The sequence below is a fragment of the Schistocerca americana genome, chromosome 6 (genome assembly GCF_021461395.2).
Source record: "Schistocerca americana isolate TAMUIC-IGC-003095 chromosome 6, iqSchAmer2.1, whole genome shotgun sequence".
NCBI classification, from domain to species: Eukaryota; Metazoa; Arthropoda; class Insecta; order Orthoptera; family Acrididae; genus Schistocerca; species Schistocerca americana.
In genome coordinates, this window is record NC_060124.1 from 479,496,984 (window position 1) to 479,516,945 (window position 19,962).

Consider the following 19,962-nt stretch of genomic DNA (forward strand, 5'->3'; position numbering starts at 1 on the left):
GAATTTGCGTTTAACAGTTTACAGTTTACAGTTCACTACACTGCTGGGCCTTCACCCAATCATCTTTCCCCGATTTATTCATAAATTTGACAGCTGTTTTCTTTCCCAGCCTCCACTTGTCTTGTTAACACACAATTCTTTCACATTTTACTGCCTTCTCCTGCATCACTTTAATTGCCAAGCTAAGGAGTTTTTGGTTTATCCTATGACTTTCTCCATCCTGAGCGTCACACTCTTTGCTATAGCCATTAACCCTATTATATAGCCTGTCATCTCCTCCCCGCCCCCTTCGTGATCTGTTGGAGTTATCCACAGACTTGTCTCCTTGAGTGGTGTCTTCAGCATTCAGCACTGTCTCGATCGTCTTTACTCATGGAGTATAAACATTGGCTTTGCATTTCCTCTGACAATACAGTTTTTATGAATTTTCTGGTGGCGCAATCAGTTACTTCTTCCTTTTTTACATCTTGGGCCTGTTTTTCTTCCATTTGCTGAAACTACAAAATTCCTGGGGCTCATGCTAGATAGAAAACTTTCTTGGTCTTCCCATGCATCTTACCTGGCCGCACGCTGTACCTGGTCTCTTAGCGTGTTCTAAGCGGTGCTTCGCGGGGAGCCCCTGTCCATTTGAAACCAGACTGAGGGTGTTCTGTTTATGCTTATGCACATTTGACCACCTTATGCCATCTTAATACAATCGACCATCGTTGAATCTGTTTGGCCACTGGCGCCTTGTTCACTAGCCCGACTGAGAGTCTGTGCAGAAGCTGCCAAACTATTGCTGCCATACCAGTGTGAGGTTCTCCTCAGTGGATATGCATGCTGTTTGTCTGCCTTGCCTGGCAACCCATCCTAAGTCTCGTTCTTCGATGACACCCTTGACCGCTAATATGGCGTGCATTGTTCTTCTCTGTTACCTCCCAGAGTTCACTTTCAGCTATTGTTCAGGCAGCTTAACTTCACGCTGCCTCCCACATTCCCGATAGGTATGAACCCTTCACCAACTTGGCTTAGTGCGGCGGCCTGTGTTCAACTTGCATTTGCTTCCTAAGGAAACCAATCCGAATTAAATCTATTTTTGTAAGTTTCTTGATCTTTGCATGGAACTTAGCAATAATACCTTCATGTACAATAATAGCTTTAAGACTTACCGTGTATTTGGGTGTGTCTTTGTCATTGACACCAACCACTTTGTCAGCTTCCAGAACACTGCTCAATATTTACAGCAGAGCTCTTTGCCTTCTATCAGGCCGCTCTGTACACCCGGAGACACAGGCTTTTCAATTGTGCCATGTGCTCTGATTCTCTCAGTGCCTTTCAAAGCCTCTTTGTGCTGTACACAGTCCATCCCCTAGCTCAACGGGTCCAGGAAAGCTTCCAGTTGTCCACTGTTGAGGGAGCCACTGTGATGTTCATGTGGGTTTCTGGTCAGATCTGTCTGACAGGAAATGAGGCTGCTGATGCTGCTGCCAAGGCTGCAATCCACCTACCTGGTCCGCTAGCTCTTCCATCCCTTCCGATGGTCTCCCTATTACTGTCTGTCAGCAGGTGGTGTCACTTTGGCATCACCACTGGTTTTCTCTTCACAGGAACAAGCTCTGGGGAATTAAGCCTGTCCCAGCAGCTTAGCTGACCTTATCTCGGCACTCTTGTCGCGAGGAGATCCTTTTGGCTAGGTTGTGTATTGGGTGTTGCCATTTTAGCCATTGCCATTTGTTAAGTGGAGATCCTCTGCCAGTTTGTGCCCATTGTCGTCAACCTTTGACAGTTCACCATATCTTGCCCGAATACCCTTTTTTTTAACCACTTATCTTCTTATATACGTTTGCTACCTAAGTGATCGGCTGTTTTAGCGAACAACATTTGGGCTGTCAACCGTGTTTTACTTTTTATCCATAAAAGCAGTATGGCGAATGGCATTTAATCTGTGGTTCGGGATCTCTGCTGTCTGCACAGCATATTTTATGGACCTCTCTATACTAGGAAGTGCTTGTTCTTAGCTTGTCTTCCTTCTGTCAATTGGGCTTAATATGTAGTCGCTTTTAAGTTCTTTTGCTTCTTGGTGTTCTAAGGTTATGACATAGGTGCTTATAACCTCAGTTGTTTTTGTACCCTAAAACAAACAAAACAAAACACCACTGGAGCAGCAAGTTAGGTGTTTTTTGTAAGTGTGAAGTTTAGATTCAGGCAGTCTTGTCATTAATTCATTTATTTGTTTTGAAGAGCCATCAACCATTCGCTCAGTCCAGTCATTCCATCAGGCTCCAGCTTTCGTCTATTAAGTACCAGCAGAGCACCAGGTTACCTACTTAGGTTTTTCTGTGTTTTCTTCATAGCTTAATTCCTAAATTCTTTGTGTGTGTGTCTCTCTATTTAAGAGGTGTAGTTTTGTGTCTGTTGGTGATACATCAGGAGGATAGTGAGTTGCATATTTAGGTTTCTTTGTGTGCTTTTATGTTTTATAAGTTAGTCATGCTGGGATGGGTAGGATGTGCACATGTTAGTGTGTGGATACAGGAACAGCTGGCTGCACTTCACGAATAGCTGAAGGTGCTTTTGGCCGCTGTCGACCATGATCAGGCTGCTGCCTTGGAGTCTAGCGGAGGCAGAGAATCTGGCACATCACATGGGACGCTTAAAATATCACTTGTTTCGCCCTCGGGCTCTGCTGCCGAGGCTTCTTTCATTGTACCTTATGATGGAGCCATCCTCACCACCACAGGGGCAGTGGTGCACGGTAATGTGTTTGTGTCGCTCAAGGTGGAGAGTCAATGTACAGGCTGTGTGTCTGGCCTCGGCCGTTCACTCTGTGAGTGGACAGTTGGATGGGGATGCTCTTTAAGCAGGATTCAAGCAGGCACATGAGGGTCAGGGGTGGGGGGGAAGGGTTGAGGGGGAGCTAGTTATCTAGAGCTCCTGTGTTAGGCACATTATGAAGCCCTTTAGAAAAATAGCTTTCAGAGCTGTAAATAAATCCAATTTGCACTCAGTATGTTGGCTTCATTCGAGTTTTGGAGGTGGTCTTGCTTGCAGCTGCGAAGTGTGCAAGATCCATTCATGCTCAGGTTCTGAAGCCATCCTCAGTTTATATGGGGGGCTGGTGGAAGCAGTAAAGTCTGCTGGCCTAAAGCACAGTGTGCAAGCAGAGCTCGCAATTTGGAACAGTGTTCCCAGAGTTGATCGGGGTCCATTGATTTGGACTCAAGTGGAGGGTCGCAGCTGATTGTTTGTCAACTGTGTGACAGTCTTCACTGTAGTTTTTGTACCTGCACTATTGGATGGGAATTGAAGGACTCCACTTGATAGGTCAGGGGTGTACTACACAAAGGAAGCAGCAACTATGGTAGCAGAGTACTTGTGGAGTGTCTGTGGGGTTATTTTAGGCTAGGAGGTCGTTTGAAGTACTGTGATGACTTGCTAGTCGACATGCAGGTAACGGAATCGGACCGCTTTCAGAGTAAAGACACTTTGACTATCAAACTTTTATCAGTAAATTGCCAAAAGTATTCCTAACAAAGTTCCTGAATTTACTGCCCTCCAGGAAATTTGTCATATTAGAATTATTCTCAGGACTGAGAGGTGGCTGAAACCTGAAGTAGAAAGCTCTGAAATATTTAGCAAGTAATAAATGTATATCGGAAAGACAGATTAGGCACCATAGGAGGGGGAGTGTTTATTGCAGTTGACAAAAATACTGTTTCTTTTGCAACCAAATCTGATTGTTGATGGTGAAGTTACCTGGAGGCATACAACAGGTCTAGGTGAAATCAAGTTAATTGTTGGCTGTTTTTACCGGCCACCCAATTCATCATGAGAGTTTTAGAGTCGTGTAAGAAAGTCGGTACCCAGTAGTGTGGAAATATCCAGATCATGCAATAGCTGGTTAGTTTCATGTTCCATAGATCATTTTGCATGATAAATTGTAATAATGTGGAACGAGTCATTTTATGCTCTCAATACAAATTAATTTGTAGTTAGTGCTACATTCTGAACATTTATAAGTTTTTGTTGGAGGTGAATTTAACCTACTGAATATAGACTGGAATGCTCACTGCAGAGGGTACAGACAGGTAGTCTTGTGAAATACTTTTGAGCATGTTTTCTGAAAATTGCTTTGAGCAACTAGTTCGAGAGCCCACATTCATTGGGTATGTTTCAGACCTTATTGCTACAAACAGACCTGACCACCTTGACGGTGTCAGTATAAACAAGGATTAGTTATCATGATGTCTTCATAGTGACAGTGGATACTAAAGTTAATAAATCAATCCAAAAGATTAGGAGAGTACTTTTTCTGAAAGAGCAGATAAGCAGGATTGGATCCGACTTAAACTGTGAATGGACTTCATTTAGTTTCATTATGATGGACATAGAGGAATTGTGGGCAAAGTTTAAACAGATTGTAAATCACGATATGGAAAAATATGTGCCAAAAGAGGACTAAGGACGGAAAGGACGCACCGTGGTTTAAAAACAAAATTTGGAAATTGCTGAGGAAGTAAAGACTGTTGCATACTCAGTTCAATGAGAGAGTGCAAATTATGATACGCAAAAGTTAGAAGAGATTAGTGCATCTGTAAGAAGATTGATGTGTGAAGCAGACAATAACTACCACCATAATAACTTAGCAAAAGACCTTGCTGAGAACCTGAGAAAATTCTGGTCCTTGTAAAATTGCTGAATGGTTTAAAGGCCTCTATCCAGTCACTCATTGACCAATCTGGTGTGCCAGTAGAAGATAGCAAAAGGAAGGCTGAAATTTTAAATTTTGTGTTTAAGAAATCCTTCACCCAGGAGGATTGTACAAACATATTGTAGTCTGACCATTGCATATCTCCTGTATGGAGGAAATAATAGGCATCCCTGGTGCAGAGAAACAACAGAAAGAGTTGAAACAAGTAGGTCACCAGGTTCCTTTGGAGTCCCAATTTGGTTTTACAAAGAGTACTTTATGGCATTAGGCCTTAGCTGGCAGATATTGCAAACCTCTTGCCCAGCGCAAAGTCCCAAGCAACTGGAATAAAGCGCAGGTGCCTCCTGCGTATAAGAAGAGTAAAGGAACAGACCTGCAAAATTGTGGACCAATATCCTTAACGTCAGTTTGCTGCAGAGTTACTGAACATACTCTCACTTCGAATATAATTAATTTACTTCAGACAGAAAAGCTTCTGTCCACAAATCAGCATGGTTTTAGAAAGCATGGCTTGCGTGAAATTCAGCTTGTCCTTTTCTCACACAATATCATGTGAACCATGGATCGAGGGTAATAAGAAAATTCCATTTTCTCAGATTTCGGAAAAGCATTTGACATGATAGCTCACAAACAACTGATATGATGATGGTATGAACATATGGTATAGGTTCCCACATATGTGAGTGGCTAAAAAAATTCTTAAGTAATAGAACACAGTATATTGTTCTTGACAGCAAGTGTTCATCAGAGACAAGGGTATCATCAGGAGTGCCCCAGGGAAGTGTGATAGGACTACTGTTATTCTCTATATACAAAAATGATGTGATGAACAGAATGAGCAACAATCTGTGTCTGTTTGCTGATGATGCAGTGGTGTACAGAAAGGTGTTATTATTAAGTAACTGTAGGGGGACACAACATGGCTTTGACGAAGTTTCTAGTTGGTGTGATGAATGGCAGCTGTCTCGAAATGTAGAGGAGTCAGAAAAACCATCCCATAATGTTTGAAAACAGCATTAGTATTCAGTTGCTTGACAAAGTCATATCAGTTAAATATCTTGGTGGAGTGTTGAAAAAGGTATGAAACAAAAAAAGCATTTGAGGATTGTGATAGGAAAATCAAATGGTTGACTTGGTTTATTGGGAGAATTGTAGGAAAAATGTGGTTCATCTGTAAAGGTCACAAAGTATAGAACAGAAGTCTGACACTTTCTTATGTATTACTAGTGTGTTTGGGATCTCCACCAGGTCAGATGAAAGAAAGACACCAAATCAATTCAGAGGCAGGCTACTAGGAGGAAAGGCAACATTATTTTCAAGGGAGACTATTGAGGAAATTTAGAGAACTAGAATTTGAAGCTGACTGCAGAAAGGTTCTACTGCTGCCAACGTACATTTTGCTTAAGAAACATGAATGTAAGATAAAGAGAAAATAGGGCTCATACAGAGGCATAAAGACAGTGATTTTTCCCTCACTCCATTTGTGAGTGGAACAGGAAAGGAAATAACTATTGGTCGTACAAACTATTCTCGGCCATGTCCCATATGGTGGTTTGTGGAGTACTTTTGTAGATGTAGACGTACTGGCTGAACAGTCTGTTTCCCTCCAACTCATTTCCCTGTTTCCTTCAGTAAATGCACTTGGGGTCCAAAAGTTAACAGTAGTGTGTAGCATTTGTTAAATGCCATAATTTATGTTCCTCACTAATTATGCAGAAAGCACCTTAACATCTTATATTTCATCAAGTAGTTATTAAGCTTGGTATAAGAACTCATTAGTATCAATTGAGCCATGTACAGAGTAAAATGTGATAAGTCAATGCGTAACAACAACATAGAAAGAATAGATTGCTGCTCATCATACAGAGATTGTGTTGAGTCACAGGAAGGCACGACGAAAAAGACTTCCAAAATATTAAGCTTTCAAAGGCCTTCTTCTGCAGTAGAAAACACACACATACCCACACAACACAACTCGCGCACACTTGTCCTATGCTGGGGTCTGACTGCCTGCACCCTGAGACAGTAGTGGTAGTGTGTGTGTGTGTGTGTGTGTGTGTGTGTGTGTGTGTGTGTGTGAACTGCACTTGTTTGGATGTGTATGTTTTCTACTGCAGAAGAAGGATTTTGACTAGAGTTGTGCTCTACTAAAACTATGGTTCAGTAGTTTTAGCACAGTACAAAAATGATGTAGTAAATAGTAGGATTACTGGTAGTAATGGTAGAATTGGTAGGGAAAGAAACATCAGTGAATATGTGAAAGAAGAACTGGGAGGCGACAACTTCTCTCGGTTTGTTTGTTTGTTTCGCACATAATTAGAACCATACATCATTCAGTGTTAGTCTATTGTGTATTTATATTCTTGCAAAACATAAATTACAATTTATAAGTAATAAAAATTAGCTGCTTGCATAACTTCTGCACTTCTATGTAACCAAAACAATTACTTTTGATTCAAGTGCAGTTTACGTGCACAAAAAGCTATACAATTATTATTGTTGTTGTTTTGTACTCAGTAGAACGTTCTTCATCATGATCAAAGGCAAGAGTTTCCTGTTATTATTGATAAAAGCAAAAGTTGGTTAGCAGCCACAAAAACGTGTTGTATGTAAGCTTGACGAAGAATTGAAGTGATGTTTGGTAGGGTTTTTCTTTATGCATTTTTTAAATTTTACTTTTTTTTTTTAAGGAAATTTTATTTTCCAGCACTATATGATAAATCTATATGTTTTCTGTATTTCTAATGCAACAATCTTCTATTTCACATTACAAACCAACAATTTTCGAATAAAACATTAGTTAAACACCGACAGTTTGTATTTTGCCTTAAGTACTGTTTGATAAGTAACAGACCAGAGGCTAACAATGTAGAACAAAAATGTTCCATGGATTACATGACCCTCCGTACATCCTCACTCAGTTTCTAGGGGAATCTAATAAGAGACTGGTCGCATACGCAAACAAAGCGATCAAAATGAAGTAACACCCAGTAGGTATGCAACCACCTCACATCCAGGTAACACGGTTATGATATTACTTGACCAAAGCTATTAGGAAAATTACCGTAGGTTACACTTGCTTACAACAGTATATATTAGCCTGCAGTAGTTGTACAACTCTAATTTTGATCGAATGCTTTGATATTTTAGCAGTCTTTTACATTGTGTCTGTGAGTGATTCAATGCCTCCTTGTATGGCGAGTATTTCAATGTCTGCCATTAAACAAGGAAACAAACATTTCCTCAAAGAAGGAACTAACACTTTTTCATGGCCCATAGCGTCTGTAGGCATGTGTAATACTCCAAACTGCACTGTGTGTTCAGAAAAAGGAACCTGAGAAACTCTTAAGCATGTAAGAAAAGTGAGCAAGTATTGGTGCAATGTATGGCAAATAGTTTTGTGTTTTTCTTGGATACAGGTGTTAAAATATATAATGTGAAAGACAATAACGGAATAACATGTATCAGCATAGTGCATCTTTAAATGCAGTGGAGATGTATGTTCCACTTTCTGTGTTTCACTATTTACACTTGTCTCGGATTGTCATGTACTTCCATTTATTAAGTGTGGTTTAGTATAAAATGATGCCCCACCAGTCTGCTAACATCTTTTCCTCAGCGGGAATCATAGAATTTGCCACCACAGTGGTTGTTACATATTTTCATTTATTAAATACAAGGTACAATAAAATTTATGTTATTATGTAGGTTCAAAACCTGGAAAAGGAGAGGTTCGAACGAGAGCAGACACTTTCCCGACTGCGGCAAGCTGCTGACAGCCAGCAGCAAGATGTGGCAGATTTACGTGCACAGGTAGCTGAGATGAGTGCTCTGCGGATGCAGCTAAATCAGTGAGTAGTGTTGTAACCTGATTGAACCTAACAGATGCAAATTCAGAGTGGTCGTTAGTATTTTATTCAATTTATGAAAGTCAGAGATTAAGTGTAGATAGTAAATTCAAGAGAAATGATGAATAAAAATGTGTTTCGGCATTGTGGTACAAGGTAAATCCTAATACAAAGAAATGTGAGTACAGTATGTATCTATAATAATGGAGATAAGCATAGGAAAGTGGCCTGATACAGATTACAATATGAAATTGAGACAGTTAAGATAGTTGCAGCTTGAGAAGTATGGCAGATATTAACTTCCAGCATGACTGTTGTGCATTCATTCTCTGAAAGAAACAGCAGAGATGGTGAATGCCATATAAGAGTTTATGATAGTTGGGTATACAGAGTGTTTCAAAAATGACCGGTATATTTGAAACGGCAATAAAAACTAAACGAGCAGCGATAGAAATACACCGTTTGTTGCAATATGCTTGGGACAACAGTACATTTTCAGGCGGACAAACTTTCGAAATTACAGTGGTTACAATTTTCAACAACAGATGGCGCTGCAAGTGATGTGAAAGATATAGAAGACAACGCAGTCTGTGGGTGCGCCATTCTGTACGTCGTTTTTCTGCTGTAAGCGTGTGCTGTTCACAACGTGCAAGTGTGCTGTAGACAACATGGTTTATTCCTTAGAACAGAGGATTTTTCTGGTGTTGGAATTCCACCGCCTAGAACACAGTGTTGTTGCAACAAGACGAAGTTTTCAACGGAGGTTTAATGTAACCAAAGGACCGAAAAGCGATACAATAAAGGATCTGTTTGAAAAATTTCAACGGACTGGGAACGTGACGGATGAACGCGCTGGAAAGGTAGGGCGACCGCATACGGCAACCACAGAGGGCAACGCGCAGCTAGTGCAGCAGGTGATCCAACAGCGGCCTCGGGTTTTCGTTCGCCGTGTTGCAGCTGCGGTCCAAATGACGCCAACGTCCACGTATCGTCTCATGCGCCAGAGTTTACACCTCTATCCATACAAAATTCAAACGCGGCAACCCCTCAGCGCCGCTACCATTGCTGCACGAGAGACATTCGCTAACGATATACTGCACAGGATTGATGACGGCGATATGCATGTGGGCAGCATTTGGTTTACTGATGAAGCTTATTTTTACCTGGACGGCTTCGTCAATAAACAGAACTGGCGCATATGGGGAACCGAAAAGCCCCATGTTGCAGTCCCATCGTCCCTGCATCCTCAAAAAGTACTGGTCTGGGCCGCCATTTCTTCCAAAGGAATCATTGGCCCATTTTTCAGATCCGAAACGATTACTGCATCACGCTATCTGGACATCCTTCGTGAATTTGTGGCGGTACAAACTGCCTTAGACGACACTGCGAACACCTCGTGGTTTATGCAAGATGGTGCCCGGCCACATCGCACGGCCGACGTCTTTAATTTCCTGAATGAATATTTCGATGATCGTGTGATTGCTTTGGGCTATCCGAAACATACAGGAGGCGGCGTGGATTGGCCTCCCTATTCGCCAGACATGAACCCCTGTGACTTCTTTCTGTGGGGACACTTGAAAGACCAGGTGTACCGCCAGAATCCAGAAACAATTGAACAGCTGAAGCAGTACATCTCATCTGCATGTGAAGCCATTCCGCCAGACACATTGTCAAAGGTTTCGGGTAATTTCATTCAAAGACTACGCCGTATTATTGCTACGCATGGTGGATATGTGGAAAATATCGTACTATAGAGGTTCCCAGACCGCAGCGCCATCTGTTGTTGAAAATTGTAACTACTGTAATTTCGAAAGTTTGTCTGCCTGAAAATGTACTGTTGTCCCAAGCATATTGCAACAAACGGTGTATTTCTATCGCTGCTCGTTTAGTTTTTATTGCCGTTTCAAATATACTGGTCATTTTTGAAACACCCTGTATGATGTGCCTACTTGTGACAGTCTTGTCTCCACATGTATACATGTTGATGAGGAAGTACTGCTAGTGATATGGATTACATGGCATGATCGATTTGTGTAGCAATCAGTGACTCACTTCCATATAGACTATGGAGACTAGAAGTACAGTCACAGTGAGGTACAGTTGTAAGTAATCCAATTTACTGCATCTGTGACAACTGTCTGTAGTCTGTATTCAGTGAACAGACATTTTTATAACAGTATTTATTGAACCTTTACTGTAAGCTGTCATAACACAGTTTCACATTTTGTATGGTTCATTTCTGTAGTATTTTTTCAGTGTCAGATGAGCACCTTTCCTTTCATAAAGGCTGTCTAAAACTGCTCAAAAAATTTCACACTACCCTCATGACTTGATTAGTTTGTGCTTTTTTGATCAACATCACTTTTCCAGTAATCTTTTGACCCCAGGAAGTCACTGTGTACAACTAAGTGCACTGTGTCTCCATTTGTAAATGGGACAATGCAGCTTCTGTGCACTGCTCAGGCTGCTGAAGTGTGTTAAAGGTCCACCTTGAGCTCAAACTGTGTGCTCATTGGCATTCTGTTGCAAGAATGGCTTTCAGCACGGGAAGTTGCCTACCAGATCGGCACACTCGACAGTGATGTCATTCAAACATTCAGTTGCAAAAACTTTGACTTGCCTCACAGTGAACATACTTGAACATCAACACAAGAATATGCCCACAACCTACAAATTATGTCTTATAGGTACTGCTAGATGAATACAACAGTATTGTGCACTGCCTTTTGGAGGCAGCTGGGTGGTCAGTATCAACCCAGATACCACTTAGCCATCTCAATATATTCAATACAGTAGGCAACCCCCACCCCAACCCCCAGTACCATAGTGCCTGAAGAAGATGGTCAAGGGAACACCTGGAATGAAACTTGGATCAGTGACTTCCGATTCTCTTCACTGACAATGATAGGATTTGTCTAGACACCTGATCATTGTGGTAGAAGAGTGTGGACACAACCAGCCATACAGTTCCATGAATTCAGCAAGGAGGTGGATATGTCATTTTTTGGGCAGGTAGATACATCTCATTGCTAATTTGAGGGATGTCCAGTGTTAGGATGGTATCTTCCCACATGATGTCCAGTCCTACAGTCAACATTTCAGTGATGGGTTAGTCTTTGAAGATGATAACGCTCAAGCACACTACACCTGCCTTGTGAAAACCTTCCTCCAGGATGCAGGAATCAATAGAATGTAATGGCTTGCAGTATCTACTGACATGAACTCGATCGAGCTGCTTGAAACCAATTTAACAGCTAGTGCGTTGTCAGAGGAAACCTCTCTGACGCTTGATGACCTTAGGAGAACTGCAGCTGCAGACTGAGATGGGTTTAAGCAGTAACATCTCAGCCACCTTGTGGACAGCACAACAAGGAGGATCCAACAGGATGGAGCGGCACCATTTTGAATCTTAGCTATCGCAGATTTGATTTGGCAAATCTGCAGAGATGCACACATTTGATTAGACTGCTTTTGTTATTGTTCATATCAGATATCAGTGCCACAGAGAAGCTCCATGGTTTGAATGACAGTTACTCTGAATGTTGTAGATTCTCAGCTGACAATTCACTTACTCGGATAATATTTTGCCTTTATTCATGACTCTAAAATTCATACAGTTAGCGTCAGCAATGCATGCAAATTATTTTTTTTTTTTTTTTTTTTTTTTTTTTTTTGCGAGGAGCTGTGTATCACAGCTGCTAAGTATTACGTAGTCCAAACAAAGCAGAAATACTGAGAAGCCAAACATCATATGCGAGGTTTTGTAATTACAATGCTAATGCCACAGCTGAGTCACATGCTGGTGTTGTCAGTGAGCAGGAGAGGCTATCTGCAAGCCAGGAGGAAGTGGAGAGGCTACGGCAGACGAACCAAGAGCTCCAGCAGGACACCACGGCATGCCGCGAGCGGGAGGCAGAGCTGCTCGATTTCACTCAGCGTCTCACTGACAAGAATGTACGTCTTCAGTCAGAGTTTTCAGCTACAGAAGCTAAGGTGTGTTGCTGTGATCCTCATAACTGTAGTAAAGCTTATGCAGAACTGTTAATTTATATTATCATGTGTTAAATGTGTTAATTTTCGTACATTGTAATCAGTTTATGTTAATTGTGGATAGTTAGTCCACTTATGCCATCAAAATATTAGAGAGATGCTGTGGTAGCTTGCATTTTGACACTAATCCATTATTGAACTATCACAGAATTGTGGACTGCCAATACCCTTGTTCTTCTACAAAGAAAAGATTAATTCCTGTCAGGCAGACAAAGGAGTAAAAGTATATACTGATTATTTTACTGTACTGCATTTCACCATGTAAAAAATTAATTATAATCTGTTGAGGATCAGATGTTGGAGCTCTGCCTACTTCACCATATTGTACCTCTTCCAGTGATTTAAGCTGAGGCTGAGGAACTGAGAAAGAGCGAGCTAGCTCTGACTCCCTGTCGAAATGGTTTCGAGTTGGGGAAAACTGCTGATAGTGAATAAGTTTTTCTCATTGTTGTGCCCCCCCCCCCCCCCCCCAGATAAGAAAATTTCTTACTTTGGTATATACTTTGTGTGAGAATTCAGAAATCAGAGCTTCGGCGTAATGCCTGTTGAAATTTTGCAATCACTTCTTGGTAGATTGGTTGAGTCAGCTGTGTTAGTAAAGAAAAATTTCATGAGGTCAAAACCAGTCTTAAGATTGTCCTGAGAAAGGGCATTAGCATCAGAAAGCCAACAGTATGTCCAGAGGCTAGCTGGTTTACCTGGAGAGCTTCTCTGTACTTGGAATAGACTTTCCAAAATATCTGGAATCCATCTATCATTGTCCAGTTTTGGACAAACTCATTATGAGGCGCTGCTGTCTGCAAGTAGTCCATCACTAACATTGACTTTCGAATGACATGTTTAGGTAACAAGAGAACTGCGCCATTGTTACTAGTGCGGTGTAGCAAATAGAAGTAAAATGTCACATACACTGGAATTAAGTTGTTGCTAGGATTGTCATCCATGATTTCATTTAGCATTTGATTTTGTCCAGAGTCACTATATTTGTTTTGCACCAACTTGGGAAATGTGTGTTTAGAGATTAAATATTTAATCTTGCAGTCATTTGCGAAATGACTTTTCGTATAAGCCACTTTACATCAGTTTATTTCAAGTGTAACAGAAAAACATGTTCTCTGGTACAGTCACTGGACAAACTGAAACCTTAAAATCAAGTAACATATTTAAAGCAAACAATAATTTGTAGCCTTATTCCCAATTACTAGTACTTATAATGTGATGTATGGCTACAGGGTAAATGATAGGTGTATGTTAGAAATTAGATCAGCTGGTTGAAACTATATTGATTAGTTAAATTCTTCAATCAGTCAATCAACAAAACAATGTGGTATAATTTTGTGAGGTATAAAGAACAACTTACTTCTTTTAAAATATATTCCACATATGCAGATGTTTCTTCAGGCTCAGCTGCTTGCCCACAATTTACAAACTGATGTTAACACTTTGTAGACTAAGTGCAAGCTTAGTCCACAGCACAACTTTGTATTAAAAAGATTGCACTTGGGCATAGATTGGGCAGCAATTTTCTCAATGCACGAGCCATCTGTTGCTCAAAACTGACTCAGTTGCATATCAGAACAATGTAAGGACATCTCACTACTTGTCCTTTCACTGGTACTGCCTTCTGCTGTCAGTTTCTAGAATTATTTTGAAAGAAACTTAGTGAACATAATGGCTGCTGTCATGAATGGCTGAGCCAGTAAAATCAGGCTGGTGTAATTTCATCATGTAGTCATTGGTTTTGTAGTTTGCTATAATTCTGCTACAAATACATAAAGTTTGTTGAATGAGCAAGAAATTTCGAAATATCAGGAGGAAGAAATTGCTCTGTAACATATCTCCCACATTTTTGTTTTCTTTTTTTTATTTTAAGGATAACTGTACTTTCTGTCATCATTATTTTAAAATTTGTAATATATCAAAGAACCAAAGTAAATATGAAAAATAAATTTTGAAGCTTGAAACCAAGCTCCAAGATTTATTTTTCATATTTACTTTAGTTCTTTAATAGATTACAGATTTTAAAATGATGATGACAGGAAGTATAGTTATCCTTAAGAAAAAAGAATAAATAAAAAAGGAAGAAAGTTTGAGTATTAGTATGTATTACTCTTGAAGATACAACAATTACATAGGTGCCGGTAACAGTTTAAACAGTAGCATAAGTGGCTGGCTTCCTGGGCCTGATATTCTTCTAAGTGGCCAGTCTCCAAAATTGTTTCATAACATTGTGTTCATGAATCATGACTTTTCAATTAAATTACATGCAACTTTCATACTTCAATTTTTCCTGATAGCCCCACCTTCAGTATTTGTTTGGTACTGTTGTGCCTCTTTACTGTAATAAGAAAGAGGTCTCCAAAATCAAACCCCAGTTAATTAAAGGGTAAAGACTTATATCTAACCATATGACAGGAGGTGTATGCATGGCCAAATAATGACAAAAATCCTAGTTTTTGGAAACGAAGGTTGCCTCAGTCAGCTAAAGAGAGTAAAAGGTTGAAGGTATCAATGGTATTCGAGGGTTCTGTGTGGATATATTACAGGCCACTGGAACAAACTAGGCAGACGAGGTAGGAGCAACAAGGAAACCCGTGTTGAAATGCCAGTAAATGGTATGGTTGTATACTTTTAAGTAAGGATAGAAAGATGAACCAGTGTATGATCTCTTCTATGGGCATATTTTAGTATAGAATCTTGATCGTAGTACAGGGTTAAAAAATTTTGTTGTACCCAAAGGAAATTGAAGAATGGAACATTATCTTACTATTACAGTGATTTTATTCCACGACTTCCTGACGCGTTTATCAGTTTTGTGTTCCATATATTATTATAGTCATAGACTTTGTTACAAAATGTATCATTAATACAAACTTATGTATATATTTTGTTATTTATTACTGTCCTAAGACTAATCTTTTGCTTTAAAAATATTTGTGTTGTCTGAAACACGTTTTATTTCTCCATATAGATTGTCAAAAAGTTTTTTTAGCTATGTACCCCCATTTCTGAGCTTAAGTTGCACAGAGTATAAAGTAGTAGAGACAATTTTTCTGCTATGTATGAGGCATATCCAGAAAGTAAGCACCATTTTGGAAAAAAACCCTCATAAAAACATATTATCAAACCAAAATTTTTTTACAGGAAACAGCATTTCTTAAAGTATTTTTCTACATAGTTGCCAGTATTGTTCAGACATTTTTCATAGCTGGAAACCAACATTTTGATGCCCTCTTCATAGAAAAGTGACACCAGTTGAGATGTTTATATTTTCCCACCTCTGCGTTGCAAATGTTTTGAGTGAAATGCCCAGTCAATGCGCTGTTGTTTTCACGTCAATTCTACCAACATTGAGAGTTGTTTAGTTTTCGGGGTTTTGTAAAATTCCTGGATTCATTACTCGTCACTGTGCAGCCTATGAAAAGGATTGCGGAAGACTCCCAAATAAATTCCAAAGTAAGTGCAATTTTAATACCAATATATTTCCAGGACTCTGGTGTCCGAGCCTGGTGAACTGTACCGTATACATCACATATACCCAAAGTTGTCATCAAATGACACAGAGTTCACAATAATCAACAAACGAGTGAGCCTACAATACATTTGCTCGCAACCTTAGCCAAAAAACGAGTGCCCCCAAGGGGCCTGCGTGGCCTCTGTGTATATTTCTGTTAACAATTACATACAATGAAAATCACAATTTTATGTAAAATCACAGTTAAAAGTTAAACCGAATATGAGCTACACATTGCTAAAAATTTACAGTCTCAGTGCTGAACAAGGTGAACCTATTTTCAACTTAGTTATGAGTTAACATAACATTTTCGGACCAATTATGTTACAGGTAACAGTTACATTTCTAAATTTGTTTATAACAAATCAACTAGTGCCTGAATTTGAGTGCTAACATATATCGGAGATTCAATTAACGTGCTTTATTTATATGTTCTATTTAATTTGCTGTAGTAATTTTATAATGATAGGTTTACTGGTACATCCTGACCATGTGCTCTATTTATTTCGATTAGTTACAGTATTAATTTCACATTTATATTGTGTTTCTCACATAAAAACAATGTTAAATGCTTTAGGCACATTCAAAATACACACGGTGGCTTTTACACATATGGTTTCAGCAAAGCATCATTTTCGAATTATATGTATACTGAAATAGTGGTTATTTTTGTATGTAATTTGGAAACAGGTCACTTTACAGTTGGACAATTAGGATTGGTGTTTATCTTTAATGCTCTCCGAGGGGTTCTGATAGGTAGCAATGAGATACAGTAATATATGTATATAGTTCTTTTTAACTGCACAAATGTACCATAAAATCTTTAAGTATGTATTAATAACCTTAGTGTATCTTCACACAATTCACCTTTCATTTCTGGATAAGCTGATATAAATATAGTATGGTCTGTTGTCTGTAAAGATGTGTAACTGTTTCTCACTAGAAAATACATATTGGTTTTTCCTGGGAACGTAAGTTCAAATCATAGTCCTCACATATCAGTAATAGTCACAATCGGTAGGATGTAAATGTCAAATAATCAGTACATCTGATGATGCAGATGTTGTTGTTGTGGTCTTCAGTCCTGAGACTGGTTTGATGCAGTTCTCCATGCTACTCTATCCTGTGCAAGCTTCTTCATCTCCCAGTACCTACTGCAACCTACATCCTTCTGAATCTGCTTAGTGTATTGATCTCTTGGTCTCCCTCTACGATTTTTACCCTCCACGCTGCCCTCCAATACTAAATTGATGATCCCTTGATGCCTCATAACATGTCCTACCAACCGATCCCTTCTTCTGGTCAAGTTGTGTCACAAACTTCTCTTCTCCCCAATCCTATTCAATACTTTTCATTAGTTATGTGATCTACCCATCTAATCTTCAGCATTCTTCTGTAGCACCACATTTCGAAAGCTTCTATTCTCTTCTTGTCAAAACTATTTATCGTCCATGTTTCACTTCCGTACATGGCTACACTCCATACAAATACTTTCAGAAATGACTTCCTGACACTTAAATCTATACTCGATGTTAACAAATTTCTCTTCTTCAGAAACGCTTTCCTTGCCATTTCCAGTCTACATTTTATATCCCCTCTACTTCGACCATCATCAGTTATTTTGCTCCCCAAATAGCAAAACTCCTTTACTACTTTAAGTGTCTCATTTCCTAATCTAATACCCTCAGCATCACCTGACTTATTTCGACTACATTCCATTATCCTCGTTTTGCTTTTGTTGATGTTCATCTTATATCCTCCTTTCAAGACACTGTCCATTCCATTCAGCTGCCCTTCCAAGTCCTTTGCTGTCTCTGACAGAATTACAATGTCATCGGCGAACCTCAAAGTTTTTATTTCTTCTCCATGGATTTTAATACCTACTCCGAATTTTTCTTTTGTTTCCTTTACTGCTTGCTCAATATACAGATTGAATAACATCGGGGAGAGGCTACAACCCTGTCTCACTCCCTTCCCAACCACTGCTTCCCTTTCATGCCCCTCGACTATTATAACTGCCATCTGGTTTCTGTACAAATTGTAAATAGCCTTTCGCTCCCTGTATTTTACCCCTGCCACCTTTAGAATTTGAAAGAGAGTATTCCAGTCAACATTGTCAAAAGCTTTCTCTAAGTCTACAAATGCTAGAAATGTAGGTTTGCCTTTCCTTAATCTTTCTTCTAAGATAAGTCGTAAGGTCAGTATTGCCTCACGTGTTCCAGTATTTCTACGGAATCCAAACTGATCTTCCCCGAGGTCGGCTTCTACTAGTTTTTCCATTCGTCTGTAAAGAATTCATGTTAGTATTTTGCAGCTGTGGCTTATTAAGCTGATAGTTCGGTAATTTTCACATCTGTCAACACCTGCTTTCTTTGGGATTGGAATTATTATATTCTTCTTGAAGTCTGAGGGTATTTCGCCTGTCTCATACATCTTGCTCACCAGATGGTAGAGTATTGTCATTACTGGCTCTCCCAAGGCCGTCAGTAGTTCCAATGGAATGTTGTCTACTCCCGGGGCCTACCCCCACATGACCAGATAGATGAGGGAGACATAGCTGCTCTAGGGCAAATTGAAGGCAAACTCGTAATAGGGGGAGACTTCAATGCCAAACACCCTGACTGGAATTCTAGAGTAACCTCCAGAGCAGGCGCCAAGCTGCAACAACTAGCGCGCGCCCACCACTTCGAAACATGGGGTCCAGTCGAGCCCACACATTTTCCGAAAAACGGAAGCAGGCCCGATGTGTTAGACATAGCTCTCACTAGGAGGATCGCAGGATTTGTGACCGCAAGGACAATCAACAGAATGTCCTCCGACCACAACCCAGTGATTCTAGAAGTCGATGTGGGAGAATGGGTAGCACTCCCACGGTACCAGACGTCGTACAAACGTACAGACTGGGAGCGATACCAAGAAACTGTCGCCTCTGATATCGCTCGCGCTCCGCCACCTACTGCCGAAACAGTAGATCAAGCGCTACTAGACTTGACAGGCACCATCTTGCAGGCAGCGGAAGAGGCCACCCCACCACAAAGGGATGGCCCTCCACCGCAAATACAGCTCCCGGAACACTTACTAGCTCAAATCCGTCACAAGAACAGAGTGGCAAAAGAGTGGAAGATCACCAGAAATCAGGCCACCAGGAGGCTGCTCAATCGTCTACAGAGAGAACTGAAGGTAGCGCTCAATGAGCACAGAAACCAGCAATGGCAAAACCGCCTCACAGCTCTCAAAGTAGACGATCATACACTTTGGCAAGCAACCAAACAATTCACAAAAAGACGCGCTAGGATGCCGCTACTGCACGGCGAGCGGGGATTGGTCTACAGCAATGCTGATAAGGCCAACGCCCTCGCCGATTCCTTCGAGAAGCAGTTCCAAACGGCAGAACCCGAGGATGAAGAGCATGAAGAGGTAGTCAGTCGTCAACTGACTGTCTTCCTCAATGCTGAGGAGGACCCAGAGGACGAACCCATACTTTTTGCCCCCGAGGACGTGGCAAGAGTAATCAGGTCCCTCCCTACAAAAAAGGCGCCAGGGCACGACAGTGTCACAAACCAGTTAGTCAAAAAACTCCCACCCACAGCGATCACACACCTCGCGAACGTCCTCAACGAGATTACTCGTTCCCGTGAGTTCCCAGCTTGCTGGAAACATGCGGAAGTGGTCGCGATACACAAACCAGGAAAAGACCCTCTATTCCCGCAGCACTACAGGCCGATTAGCCTCTTGCCAACTCTCAGCAAGATCTATGAGCGCCTCCTGCTAAAACCCATGCAAGAACATATTACCAGAGAGCAAATTCTGCCGGATTTCCAATTTGGATTCCGGCAGAACCACTCTGCCCCACAACA

The 19,962-nt window shown here is 40.6% G+C and overlaps 1 protein-coding gene across 2 annotated transcripts in view; it reads left to right on the top strand.

Annotated features, from left to right (window-relative positions):
- Positions 1-19,962, top strand: part of LOC124619499 (coiled-coil domain-containing protein 186-like) — a 220,958-nt gene that overhangs the window by 78,540 nt on the left and 122,456 nt on the right. Inside the window, exons 7-8 of one of the 2 annotated variants that reach the window (XM_047145918.1) lie at positions 8,402-8,544; positions 12,354-12,534. In XM_047145918.1, coding sequence (XP_047001874.1) covers positions 8,402-8,544; positions 12,354-12,534 — 324 coding nt within the window. The remainder of the gene's footprint in view (positions 1-8,401; positions 8,545-12,353; positions 12,535-19,962) is intronic. The other variant, XM_047145919.1, reaches the window with a different exon arrangement.